Below are 14,519 nucleotides of genomic sequence, written 5' to 3'. Positions count from 1 at the left end.
TCTTATAGGTTCGAAGATTCAAACGTTCTTTAGCACGAAGAACATTTGACTTCGAAGTGCCCACTTTTTTGGCCACATCCCGAACTGAAACCTCCTTCTTTTGCTCGAACGCCTTCAGTATACGTTTATCCAACTGAGGGTTAGCAGGACCTTTTTTTCAACCCGTTTTCGGTTTATCCTCAAAGGTGTTATCCTCACCGAACTTCCTGATTGCATTTCGCACGGCTTTTCACTTACTCCTTCCATTTTTGCTATCTTTCTCAGTGACAGTCCGCGTTCTGTGCACCATTTGTACACAATTTTTCGACGTTGTTCTGTTGAAAGTCCACGCATTTCGAAACAAACTAATGAAAACGAATAAACAACTGCACAAGTGGTTAGAGAAGAGTGTAAACAACAGGACGCAGCCATAAAAATTGACAGATTCTGAACCATTGCGAAATGGCAGCGATTTTTGGTTGCGTCCATACTTTCTGGGACAGTCTTTAGTCTTATGTGTGTGTGATGAACCATATCCCAGCACTCCCCCATTACTGCTATCTTACGAGATATGATGAATGTGTTAGATGAATTAGATGATCCAACGATCATCAGTATACCAGCAGTGAAGAATGTATTAGTAGATTCGGCTTCTCTACGATTATTGCTTATTTATTTTCATCCTTCTCTCTTTCGTGCAGTGAATAGTTCGACGTTGTTCGAGACGGGCATATTTGAAGGTAGTATAATCGCAGCGAGGATACGTGAATGAATTAGCTACACGAAGAATATGTACTCGATAATCTGGAAAATCTTTTTGAGCATACTTCCAACCAAGTTATTTAAAATTTCCATTTCAAAATCTTTACACGCTTCCGAAACTGCCACTTTAAACTCAGCCATGCTGTTGTACTGTTTTTTGTTGGCGAACAATGATTCCCCAGATGTTTTCCGCTGGATTAAGATACGGACTAGGGGTTGGCCAGATGGGCTTAATTTTCTGGTCGATAAACCAGCACTTTGTAGCGGAATTGGTGTAAATGCTAGCATTATCTTGTTGAAACACGGTAATAAGTAGCTGTTGAGAATCTCAATATAATCCGTCGAGTTCATCTTACAAGCTGTGAATGCCAAATTAAGCTTTCCTGTAGCACAAGATTCAAGTCAAACCATTAGAGATCCCCCCTCCAAAATTACGCCTGGAGAAGTACACTGGTTCCTTCCGTAGATCTCACCAATAGCCGCTAAATCCATCCGGACCATCTAAATTGAATTTTTTTTCATCGCAAAAAATCACCTAGTGTTGAAAAACGAGCATTGAAATAATCGAAAATTGAACAAAATATTCGAGTTTTTCGGCTTTCGTTTGATCGTAGCATATTTTTCTGGATTTTTATAATAGTTTCGTACGACTTTATCCGATTGACTGAGTCTATGTTCAATTTCTCGAATTAAAAAACCGTCCTGCTTATAAGCTTCTATCCTTCACTACTCTTACTCACTTAAAACACTTCCTCTCGGTATCTTTAGCAATTTTAGTGAGATTTACTTTATCAAATTAAGGGGGGGTAGGGTTTAAACGATGAAAAAATCATCATTTTTGCGTTTTTTTCCAGAATTATCGTTCAACAAAATAAATTCAAATGTTTTGCATGATAAAAAGCATCATTCGAACAACATTTTGTAATTTTTTCGTGGAAAAATATTGAGAAATAAGTCGGTGAAGAGGTATTTTCGAGAACGCTTCTTAAAAATCATGATTTGCGGTGTCCACTGTATCTCAGCGCATACTAATCAGAAGTGAACAAACGATCGCAGCATAGTTAGAGTAAAAGTTTTTCTAGATCCCAACGTTTCTGTTTGTTTTTTAATTTTTTTAATTTTTGGTGGTTGTTCAAAGTGAAAATTACGATTTTTCACGAAAATATCCGCCATTTTATAGCTGTTAAACATCCCCAAAGTAACAAACAACGAAAAGGAAAACGTTGGGGTCTGGTTTTTTATATGTAGAAAGTGTGTGCAAAGTTTGAAAAAAAATTGGTGCAGTAGTTTTTGAATGACGATGGACACGGACTTTCAAAACCTGCTTTCAAGGAAAACGCGTTTAAAGGAGTCTATAAAATCAATGGAAACAATTAATTACTGCAGGGAGCGCGTAGGGTCTAACATTTTCAAAAAATCATATTTTTTCTTTTATAATTTATCATAACGAAACATTTCAAGAATGTTTTGTCAAGTTTTGAAGTGAATCGAAGTAGAAATTTTGGGTCTGTGCACCGAGCTACTGCATTATTGCAGTATTCTGGTCCGAGATCTGACTGGACATTGCAAACGTGGCTACTATTCATCGTGCTAAATATTATTCGTGTGATTTGTGTGAATGCGACTACGGTACTTCATATCATCTGATATATAACTGTTCCGCATTGACGCAACTACGTTTCCGGGTTTTTGGTTCTCCATACATGGCTGAATTTGTGTATGGGGAGCTAAAGTTGAAGGGTATTCTATCGTTTTTCACCCATTATGGTAAGGGGCTATAGTCGGAGGGGTTAACCATACTTGCTGAAGTGAATGAATCCTACCCTAAAAGGTTTTAGCAGATTGTAAGGTATGTTCCTTATGGGGAGCCGAATGTATGAGCATATTGCGAATCACTCTACATTCTTCCGGGAATGCCGAATGGTTTCGCTTTTGCAAAACCTTTCAACCCTCTCGAGGGTTGGAGGTTTTATTGGATTTGTATTTTGGCATCTGCAGATCGTTCGACGTCCTTTCGGGGATGCAGACCGATGTTTCTTTTTGTTTAGTGCTTTTTTCCCTCCCCACTCATTTTAAAATTCTCCACCATGTTCCTTTTCATTCTTCCCTTCCCACCAGGAAAATTATGAGAAGCCGCGGCAAGGCACAAATCTCCAAATAACAGATCGGCTGAAAAGTTCGTATCGTTTCTATGAGAGGGCGCCACTAGAATTAAATCCATACCATTTTCAGTTAGTACCAACCTTCAAAAGATACGTGTATAAATTTGACAGCTGTCTGATTATTAGTTTGTGAGATGTTGCATTTTGAATGAAGCTACTTTTGTTATTGTGAAAAAATGGAAAAAAAGGAATTTCGTGTGTTGATGAAAAAAAGTGCCGCCGATACCAAAAAATGGCTTGATGAGTGTTATCCAGACTCCGCACCGGGCGAAGCAACAATTCGTAAGTGGTTTGCAAAATTTCGTACTGGTCATATTCGGTGCGACGATGAACGCAGTGGACGTCCAAAAGAGGCTGTTACCTATGAAAACGTGAAAAAAATCCACAAAATGATTTTCAATGACTGTAAAGTGAAGTTGATCGAGATAGCTGACACCCCAAAGATATCAAAGGAACGTGTTGGACATATTATTCACGAATATTTGGATATGAGAAAGCTTTGTGCAAAATGGGTGCCGCGTGAGCTCACAATCGATCAAAAACAACAACGAATTGATGATTCTGAGCAGTGTTTGGAGCTGTTATATCGAAATAAAACCGATTTTTTTCGTCGATATATAACAATGGACGAAACATGGCTCCATCACTTCACTTCGGAGTCCAATCGACAGTCAGCTGAGTGGACTGCACGCGATGAACCGAACCCAAAGCGTGGAAAGACTCAACAATCGGCCGGTAAGGTTATGGCGTCTGTATTTTGGGATTCGCATGGTATAATTTTCATCGACTACCTTGAAAAGGGAAAAACCATCAACAGTGACTATTATATAGCGTTATTAGAGCGTTTGAAGGACGAAATTTAAAAAAACGGCCTCATTTGAAGAAGAAAAAAGTTTGTTTCATCAAGATAATGCACCGTGTCACAAGTCGATGAAAACCATGCTGAAATTGTACGAATTGAGCTTCGAATTGCTCCCTCATCCACCGTATTCTCCAGATTTGGCCCCCATTGACTTTTTCCTGTTCTCAGACCTCAAGAGAATGCTCGCTGGTAAAAAATTTAGAAGCAATGAAGAGGTAATCGCTGAAACTGAGGCCTATTTTGAGGCAAAGGACAAATCGTACTACAAAAATGGTATCGAAAAGTTGGAAGATCGCTATAATCGCTGTATCGCCTCTGATGGCAATTATGTTGAATAATAAAAACGAATTTTGGCAAAAAAAAATGTGTGTTTCTATTAAACGATACGAACTTTTCAGCCGAACTGTTAACTATACAAACGTGCCGCTTGAGCCTCTGATTCCTGATATCGTATTCATAGATATTAGGGTTTTCTATATTTAAGGGTCATCTCTAATTTCTTAGAGCGAATTTTCAAGAAAAAACAAGTGAATTTACAAAAAAAAATTAAGAAGGTTGCTAAATTTATCCCAACTGCCGCGGGTCGCCCCGCAAATCTAGTCCATCTTTTTTTACGACTCTGTTTTATGCTTCCTACGTCATTCTTTCCCTAACACGGGTGTGTGAACGAAGAGTGACCAACCTTACATAACAGGCGTAATATTTACGTCGCACCAAAAAAACACACGTCCTCAAGTTTGTCGCAAAATATCGAATCCACTTCATGACACATGACACCCAAAATCCTCGACGAATCCTTCGAATGGACCGAACCTACCTTTAGGATGACCAGATTGCCACCCTGAGCCGCATTGAATACGTTCTCTTTGTTATCCATTGCCGTTGCTAGCATCTACACACTCCCGAAGGCAGTAACCAACGTAATTCTGGATCTTTCCTTTAGCTGTCGAACTTTTTCCTTGTTTGCTTTACAGCTCTCCTGTAAGGACACACACGCGCGGAATCGACAAACTTTTCTCTTTCTTTTGCTGCACCGTTCTTGCTTTGGTTTCTTCTAATCAACTCTTCTTTATTGCTTTATTTTTCGTTGTTTTTTTATATTTACCACTTTTGCCACTTCTATCTTCACTGCGTCGTAGCAAGGTTCTCGCGTTATACACAAATTTATTTTCCGTTCTACGACATCTTTCGAGCTCGGTAGAACCACTTTTCAAAGGAATCGCTGAGCCTTCGACACTATGCAGGCGTGGCAGAAGCCGAAAAAAACAACACAAAATTCACCAAATTTCGGATTATGTACGAGCTCCCACTGCAGGGCAGGCAATTCCCGTAAGCATGCACTTTTATTATGATGTATTTTCAACACAAACACACGCACACGATACCCGAAAAAGGATCAAACAGATGGTTTTGCAAAATTGAAGGCTGAATCGATTCGTAGAACTGCTTGTGCCTTGATTTTCCTCCTTCCTTTGATCCTTTGTTCGTACTTCGAACTCCCTTTCCGATGGGGAACGAATTTGTGAACCTTGTTTGGTGGTGTTTGACAGCAGAGCAAAAGTCTACTCCGACAATTTTTCCGAAAATCAGCCGATTTTCGCATCAAGTTCTTCGGTAATAGGCAATCACCAAATCCCGGAAATATTCTTGGTCGGTCGGAATATTACGCGTTATCCTTTTGTGTACGTTCTGTATTCCTTTGTTTCCTCCGATCGCGTGGACGCTTGTTCCTTTACTTTATCCCGAAAGCTTCAAGGATCAGGCTTCCCGTTGTGCGAGTCAACTAATAAATTTTAGAAGAACAACTTTTGCTATAACACTTTGTTCTGATTGGAGCAATTGCCAAGTACAAAACCCACGGCTAGTGAATTTGTTTTCGTTTTCTCACTGCGAACCCAACGACTGCGAGCGAGCAACTGACGACGGTCTGGCTCAGCTGACAACGGGGAACGGTGCCGTTCGATCAATTTCCTTTGTCATCGATGAATGCCGTTGTGTTTGTGTGAGCTCTACGATATTCGAAAACGTTCGTTATTCTCTTACAACGCCGTTTCCGTTGCTTTGTGCTACGCGCTGCAAATACGACGGTTGAACGAAATGAGTGACAACCAACGCAATGGTGATGAGCGGCGCTTGCAGCGCCATCATTGCAAAGCATTTTGTTTTTAGTGAACATCAATTTTCTGACATCATTCGTGAAAAAGTATCGTTGAAATAATATTAAAATTATGATACTCAGGCTGAATAAACCTTTACGTCTGCATGGCTGTTCAATTCGAATTGCTATGCAATGAGAATTAAAAACCGAACCATATAAAAATTGAAATATAATACTAAGTCTGATTTACACAAAAAAAAACATTTATTTTAGATAGACTCAGTAGAACTATAAATTCAATTAGATTTAAGTGTGTCTAAGCGTTTCTTTATTAAAATCAATTGCAACCATGTATTCATGAATCCAGCATCATACTGTTCAACAGATTTCCAATTATAATTTCAATTTCAAAATCTACAATATAGTATATTTTCAAACTCTGACAATCCTATTCCATCGTCATCTTCGCAATCGACTTTAACGCCTCAAAGCCGAAAATAACTTTTCTATATCTCTACTGATTCCTCGTACCGTTCTTTGGTGGTATACGTTCAAAATAAACGGCAACGGTGCCTGAACGGCCGCATAATGCGCATGCTCGATGAATAAATATGGCTACGCCAAACGAAACCCAAACAAACATAACGAGAAGGACCGCTTCCATAGCGGCCACGTTTAACGGAAACGGCACGACCGATGAGTGGAAAACGACGAGCTCTCGGCACGGCACCCTATTTTTCCTGCATGTAGTTGCTGTTCGAAAACGATATAAACGCGCTTCGTGTTGGGCTACCGTCCGATAGATGACTCTATCGGGGAAAATTGACTCATCAATGATTTGAGGAGTGTTGACGACTTATAAACCTTACATCGAAATCTTAGCTCGGTAATATTCTATTATGAATTTTCTTACGCGATAAAAACGAACTGGTTTAGCTCAACGAAACTGTTGTTAGATTTGCAGTCTAGTTTTGATTCACTGGTGGTGCATATTTAACTGCTAGTAATTACTTGTTTTTTTTTCCGCAGCGTTGATCTATTTTAGACCTACGACTAAGGCTGCAGACAAAGTAGTGGCCGGAAGCTGAGCCGAGCTTGACGCTGACCAAAGCGGGAATTGTACTTACAGCAAATCAAAGGGACCCTGTCACAGTGAAAGTTGAGCAGATTTCTCGACGACACGACCAGACACTCCGAAGAAAAATTAGCATTAAAATTGTCCGTTGACGATTTACCGGCAGTTACCATTAATTTAACGACCCCTTGATAATGTTAAAAATAATCTTATTGAGCAACACTTTTCAAGTTGCTACGAGCTAGTTACCAAGGGACCCTAGAATAAATAAACAAACAATTTGAAAAAAGAGATTCCGGAATATCAGAAAGGGCTTGTATCAGGTACGTAAAGTCTGGTTGGACAGAGATTGAATAGAAAATTCAACTAATTTTTAATCGATAGAATCCACGTAGCGGATCTGAAAGGTTATTCATTTGCATCTAGGCGAAAGATGTACATCAAACTACCACAAGCTCATGTTCACGAATGCTACATCAGTCGCATCAGTGCCTTGTACTTGGGACAGAATAGCTTTCAGGATATTAATTCTACAGATCAGTACAACTGGTGCGATATTTTTTTCGTTACTACTGATTTTTAGTCGATGGAAGTGTAGTAATGCTGATCGGTCCAGAGTTCTGTTACTAAGCTGAAAGATCGATCATCCGCCTAAAATGAAATACTTAAATGTCACTACAGATACAAAGTAAAGTCTTCAGTACATTTCTCTATACAATTCAATTTTGTTTCTCAATCTGCACTCTGCACAACGACGATTAGTTTAATTAAAAAGATGTACCCAACAAACTAATAGTTCTTTTTTAAATTTTAGCTCAATAACAGCGAAGAAAATTACTTTTGCATTGTGCAAATTGTCCGTTTTCCTAAGATTGTTAATTGCCCTTTACATGTAATAAAATGTATTCGTTTGTTTCAATATTTAACATGAAATAACTAGTTTTCTGTTGGTATCATTATACCAAAACGATTCAAAATTTTTGGAAAACCGCGATTATATATTAAATTGGGAATGTATGTTTACTCAACATGAGTCATGTTAGTTACAACATAAAGTTTATACCAATATTTACACCCATGTTGAATAGTTTCATTTTTCACATAATCTTTGTTCCAATCAAGCACTGGGATATTTCTGCGTCAGTATCATATTCATATTCATATTTCATCATATCCGCTACCAGTTCCAGGAATGCCACCTTCGATGTGCATCCAAATTTAGTTTTGGCCTTGCTGGTGTCCCCAAATAGAAAACCAACTCGGATTAATCTCTGTAACATTAACCACATCACTTCCACGTTTATTTACATTCGACTTTTTTTTTATAAATAGTAACCATGGTAGCTGTTATTGAAAATCAATCAATAATTTAATAACTTGTGTTGCCAATTTAAATATTTAAACAGTGATTTCATTTTGACATTACGAGTTACTGGGGGGTACTTAAATTTGCGATACAGTTTTGATATACGAGTGGCAGGTCGTGTCGTCACTTCTCCCTTGTACTCTGACAGGGTCCTTTTTTGCTGCTAGTATCCCTCCCGGTTTTGGTCTGCTAATGTCAGTCAACTAATCAGCTCAGCTTCTTGTGTCCACTATGTCTTTAGCCTAAAACATGTCAACCGCAACGCTGAGATCGTGCACAAATTCGAAACATATTTGAAACACGAATAGAACACTGTTTCAATTTTTTTTTGCGTGATTGTGTGTGATGAAATGTCAGAGCGTCGAATGACATTATTGTCAATATCAGCAGTTTTTCAAAGAATGACGAATCTAACATTAAGGTAGCGCTTCGCCGTGGTCACGGGAGTTCGCTGCCTATCCCGGGGTTTCACGCACTTTACCCAAAATTGTGAGAAAACGGAGAAGAAAACATAAATTCCAAGAACATACGATTCTAGATAATTAATTTTTCTATCGATTCGTATATAAATTGTGCCTGATAAACGTTTTTATCGAAAGATTTCGTGCGAGTTTTCTTCTTCTTCTTCTTCTTCTCCTTTGATGTGACAGCTGTCACATCTGTTTATGGCACAGCTATTTGCTATAACGCCAGTCAGTCGTGCGAGTTTTAAAAACTAAATGAGTTTTTGCTTATTCTTTCGCACGCACACAATGTCAACGCATGCATTGGGGTGTGTAAAATGCCACATGCGGTAGACGCTAAGAACATTTCTTTTGTTTTCGTTGTCCGTTCTCTCTGCGTAAACGTTGAATATAGATGAGTAGAAAATGTAACTAAGTGTTACTACTTTCTAAAATAATTTCTATTCATGTTTTAGTAGAACCAGAAATCAGTAATGATTTTCATCGCTACTAGCTTTGACGCTTTGTTGAAAACGTAGCACATCCCTACATATGCGAGTTGTTTATAGCGAGAAAAGGAAAAAAGAAAACAAAATGTTTAACAAAACTCGCACGAAATCTCGCGAAAGAAAAGCTTTCTAGCTGGCCAAATGCATAGCAAGATCATTTACCTACAATCGTATGTTTTTGATTTTTCGTGAATCGGGCTAGTATTGGAGAAATTTGCAATTTTGCGTGAAATTTCGGCGACAAAGCAAGAGGAAGCAGTGAGTTGTCTCGCTTCGACCTGACCACGGCGAAGCGCTACCTTAACCAGAAATATGAAAAAACATTGATGTATGTTTTGACTCTGGTTTCAATAGGTGGGTGGGTAATTTCAGAGACATAATTGGATGTCGTGAACACGAAAACAAATGACATGTTCCTTAACAATTCCGAATATCAATAAGTTGATCAATTGTATGAATTATGCAAGCATTCCCCTTTTTCACATTTTTCGCAAAAACAAAGAAGGCTTCACTTGATCTCGATTACTGTGAATTTCACACAGCGAAAAGTGCAGAAATCTAATCAAACAGTTCTAGATTTGCACTAAACTGAGGATATTTACCTTCGATTTGCGAGCAAGAAATCCTAATAGTTCATTAGAAAACTTTTAGAGCCATTAGAACGGCTGATTTTGTGTGATGCTCTCCACCGTTGTCCTCTTTTCGTTGTTTTTTCAACAATGCAAACAACTGGCAGCTGTGACGTAATTGCTCTTGTCGGAAGCGAAACTAGCTTTGCAAACGACACAGAATACATCTGCTCGCAGTGGCAATAGAATCCAAACTGATCCAATTTTTGTTAATAGGTTTCTTTTTACGTGATTTCGTCTGTCGCTTTTTCACTAATGGGCGATCCTAATGGCTATAAAAATAGCAGCATATAGAATTTAATTTCGATTATTTCATTTTCTGATTTGCGAAATTCATTCCTGCCTTGCAGGACCAAATTGTGGAACTCACTACGATATTAAACACTGTTCGGAACATTTTTCTTGAACGATTTGTTGTAGCAGATATTTTGTTCCCTTCCTCAGAACGCGTTCTGATTGCCTGGTGTTGACATGGGTCAAATGAGACAGGTTTTTCAATAGTGTACTATTGAAATACTTCAATGCTTTTGCTATACACGTTTCCGTTGAAAAATTTCGATTCTATTGGTAGTTAGATTATATAAATCCTTCCACAGATCACTGAGCTATGAGCTTTCAAAATACGAGAAAGGCAAACGCGCCTTATGAATTATCCTCTTTGATACTCGTTTATAACAAACATTTCAGAAAAGTTTAATTTTTAATTATTTGAGATTATGTCACACAACTGATAATTTTATCATAAAATTGTGATCATATTTCCGATGGCATGTAGCAAGAATTATGTTGATTCGTATCTGGTATATTATCAGATCAATTTTTGATAAAACGATTTATCTTTAAAAGGTATGCAATTTTGTCCACTTTTTTTTTCTATATCATGAATAAATCAACATAAAAAGAGTTTCGCTCTTTTTCAATTTGTTTACTTATATGCTCCCTGAGTGAATTGTGGAGTTACGCCCTCGCGCGTTTTTCGTGAAATTGACTGGTTTCAGCGACTAAGACAAATCGGCGGGTAATTTTATCGTCTCATTTACTATTTCCTGTAGTAAAAAAACGGAAACCGTCTAAAATAACGAAAATAAACAGTTTTATGCTTCCTGTCAAGCAATTGAAGTATCGTCCTGTTTTTTTTTTTGCGAAACTTATGGAAACGAATGAAATGACAGTTTCGCTCGTCATAGTTTTTTGTATTACTAAGTTTGAGAGAGAAACTCAATTTGTTTACTTTTGTAAGATTTCCCCTTCTTTAAACAACAACTGATATAAGCTGTAAATGTTTTGCAATGAATAATACAGTTTCATTTGGAAGCACTATACACGCTATTTGAACATAATTCATGGTTTGAGTTGTGATTACTCGAATTCATTAACTGGAACAATATGTCAAAATTTGAGAATGGATATGATTAAAATTTACTCATGCCATGAGTTCTCTCGCATTAATTCTTACATTAGCGTTGAAAAAAATACTGCTTGAAGTTCAGTGCGTCTTCATTCTCGGAATATACTTATAGAAATCAAGAATGCAAGAATACGTAGTTTTTTAATTCCGTATCTAGATCCGGTTTTTGAAACCATGGATCATCAACCATAGAAATCATTTAATATAAATTTTGAGGTTTCAATTATGTTTATCAAAATCGTTCAGTTTTGACTCCGAACCGGTCAAAAGGAAATTGCCTCGAATCATTTTTTTTTGCGCTTCCCATTTAAAAGAAAGAAGAAGGACTTTAACTATCGATTCTATGTATATAAAGATTAACGAAGAAGAATTTCTTTATTTCGAGTGCAAGGAACTCAGTTTTTGAGTTGAACTCATTCAAATTAAAAGAAATATTTTGTTTACTTATTTTGACTAAAAAATACTCGAGTTTTGACAGCTTCGTCCTTTATCTCAAAAATCAAATAACAGTTCACAAATCGTCTCTTAGTGGAATCTAATATTTGACGTGCGCTTGCTTGACACTACGATGTTGAGGCTATGCTTTTTCTATCAAATGATTGTCCAGTTACTCAAATCGCTCATACTATGCTACTGAAACCGATTAGCAGATGAGCTAAACTCTCTGATGATGAAGTACAAAAATGATGATTGTCAGTATTGTTTTTAGTACGTGCACTTTTTATTTTCTAGAAGTTCGTGCCAAAAATTCATATTGTTTTCGAAATCATTTATTCTGTTTGTTTCTAATTTGAAACATCACAGGGAATAGACACAACACCAATCCATTTACAGAAAAATATAGAGCAGATTTTCAATCTCAATCGCATTGAGATCATCGAACTCGAGTTTTATTTTTGACAGTTTTTGTCGTTTTCGCTTGACGTCAAACCTAAATCAGCTTCCAACCAAACTGCTGTCAAACCATTCAGTCAAACAGTTTTTTGAAAAGAGTTTTCTACCCTGGATCAGTTTTTTTTTGCGAAAAAAACATTAAATTTAAAAGCTCAATTCTACACGCAGAGAAATAGAGCATGTTTAAAATAACAAACAGGTAATAGATTTCCAAATATGATTCTTGTTGATTTCATACTGGAATGATGGTTTTGGCCCACTTTTCCCTTCAACGTCTACAGTGATCTCTCTTTGATTTGAATCAAAATTTTAGTCCAGCCATACGAAAAAAACAAACATGTTCCGACAAAGCGAATCAAATTATTCTAGATTTGCACTAAACTGATGATTTTATCTTCGATTTGCAAATAAGAACTCCTTATAGTTCTTTAGATAATGTTTAGAGCTGATTTTGTATAATGTTCTCCATCGTTGTCTTTTTCTCCAATGCAAACGATCAGCAGCAGGATGATGCAATCGCTCGAACTACTCACAGCACCTTTTGATTCTGAACTGAATCAATTTCTGTTAAGAGCTTTCTTTTTTACGTGATTTCGTTTGTAGTTTTTTTTTTACAAATGGCCTCCAAAAAGCAACATATATAATTTTGATGTCGATTATTTCTTTTTAAATTTGCATATTTCAGTGAAAGAAACTACCAAAAATGCTGTACGGGATTTATTTCTGGCATTCAGAAGGGCCGAATTGTAAAATTCTTTACGATATTAAACACTGTTCGGAGCGTTTTCCTCGAACGCAAAGCAGTCAAATGCTGGCTTTATTCGCACGAATTTGGCACTGCGGAAAGTGCACAAAGCTTATCAAACTATTCTAGAAATACACTAAACTGATGGATTTCATCTCCGATATGCAAAGAAGCAATCCTAATAGTTCTTTAGATACAGTTTGGAGCCATTAGAAGGACTTATCGTGGTCCATTTTTCGTTGTGTTTTGCTCCAATGTAAACGATCAGCAGTAGGATGACGCAATAGATCTTTTTTGAAGGGAAAACGCTCTGATTACCCACCAAATATCCGAGATGTTGGCTCCTAGCGCCTTATTCTGGCCACCGGGATATTCTTACATTCAGACAAAACTAATAGTGGATCAAAAATCACCATTTCAAATGATCATTATGAAAAATATATCTCTCTTATAATGTTTATAACTCTGCAGTATGTATTTCATCCATCACTATTATAGTTTTCCTACGAACATCTTATGAATTCCACTGTATATGGAGAAGTTATGCTCTTTGGCACTAAAGAATTTCGTATGAATGTTATAAGACTTTGGATTGAAATTCCAATTTTCTTGACTTCAGAAGGCGGTCTTATGATTCGCATACGGTATTTCTGTGGCTAAAAATCATACAATACATTTAAGAAATTCCATATATTTTGTGCCTGATTGTACACTAAGTTGATCGCATACTTTTCAATGCTGATATTTTTGACTGAGTTATGTTTACATCATGTGAAACTACCTGGCAACACTGATAATGTACACCTTCCATAAGAACTGCATTGGTCAAAGGAGAGTGCCCCCGTTAACGATAGATGAGTACCACTAATCCGTACCGTTTCGTCGGCCATTTTTATTCCTCTCTGTTTACCAACAATCCGTTAGCAATCCTCTCACACATTCATATCATCACAACACCAGCTCTTGCCACGGCTGTTCGGAAGGTTGACGCAAAAAAATCGCTGTTTGTAAATTTATTTTGAGTCGTTACACGAAATTTCAAGTTATTTGAAGCCTACGATTCAAGTTCGAAAACCAAAAATCAATACAAATGGTCATGACACGTGAACTCTCTCCCGTTTCAAAGGTTAATCGTTTCGGTTGTTTTTTGGCCGGGCTGCCAGATAAGAACCACTATGCGCAACAAGTTATACACATTGTTGCGAATAAAGCTTACAAGGAAATTTGATACAATAATTATTTAGTATAACTCGGATGCATTTAAAAGCAATAATAGAAATCAGACGATCAGTTTGTAAAGGAAAATGAAATCACTTTATGATCAGATGCTCTAATGGAAACATGAATTCATTGTGGATACATGTTGAAAAATGTGCATTGATTAGATATCCAATATCGATTGTCAGGTGCTAGGTATATTTGCTAGATTAGAAATCACATTGATTTTGAGCAAATGTGCAATCAGTTTACCCGCGATTTCTCTCATCGGCACAAACTGGCCTCTCTGCTGCCAATCGGTCAAATTAAGAGCACCCGAACCGCGCGGCACCCGAACGGGCGATTCTCTCATCGCTCGAATCAGTCGCA

At 37.4% G+C, this 14,519-nt stretch overlaps 1 protein-coding gene across 1 annotated transcript in view; it reads right to left on the bottom strand.

Annotated features, from left to right (window-relative positions):
- The window catches only part of LOC131432553 (protein fem-1 homolog CG6966), a 177,355-nt gene extending 171,664 nt beyond the window's left edge, over nucleotides 1–5,691 (bottom strand). The window contains exon 1 of the mRNA XM_058598892.1: nucleotides 4,583–5,691. Coding sequence (XP_058454875.1) covers nucleotides 4,583–4,657 — 75 coding nt within the window. The 5' untranslated portion in view covers nucleotides 4,658–5,691. The remainder of the gene's footprint in view (nucleotides 1–4,582) is intronic.
- Between the last annotated feature and the right edge of the window lie 8,828 nt (nucleotides 5,692–14,519).

The sequence above is a fragment of the Malaya genurostris genome, chromosome 2, assembly GCF_030247185.1.
Source record: "Malaya genurostris strain Urasoe2022 chromosome 2, Malgen_1.1, whole genome shotgun sequence".
NCBI lineage: Eukaryota > Metazoa > Arthropoda > Insecta > Diptera > Culicidae > Malaya > Malaya genurostris.
The sequence above is the reverse complement of the archived record's forward strand: the minus strand, read 5'-3'. Positions and strand labels throughout refer to the sequence as shown.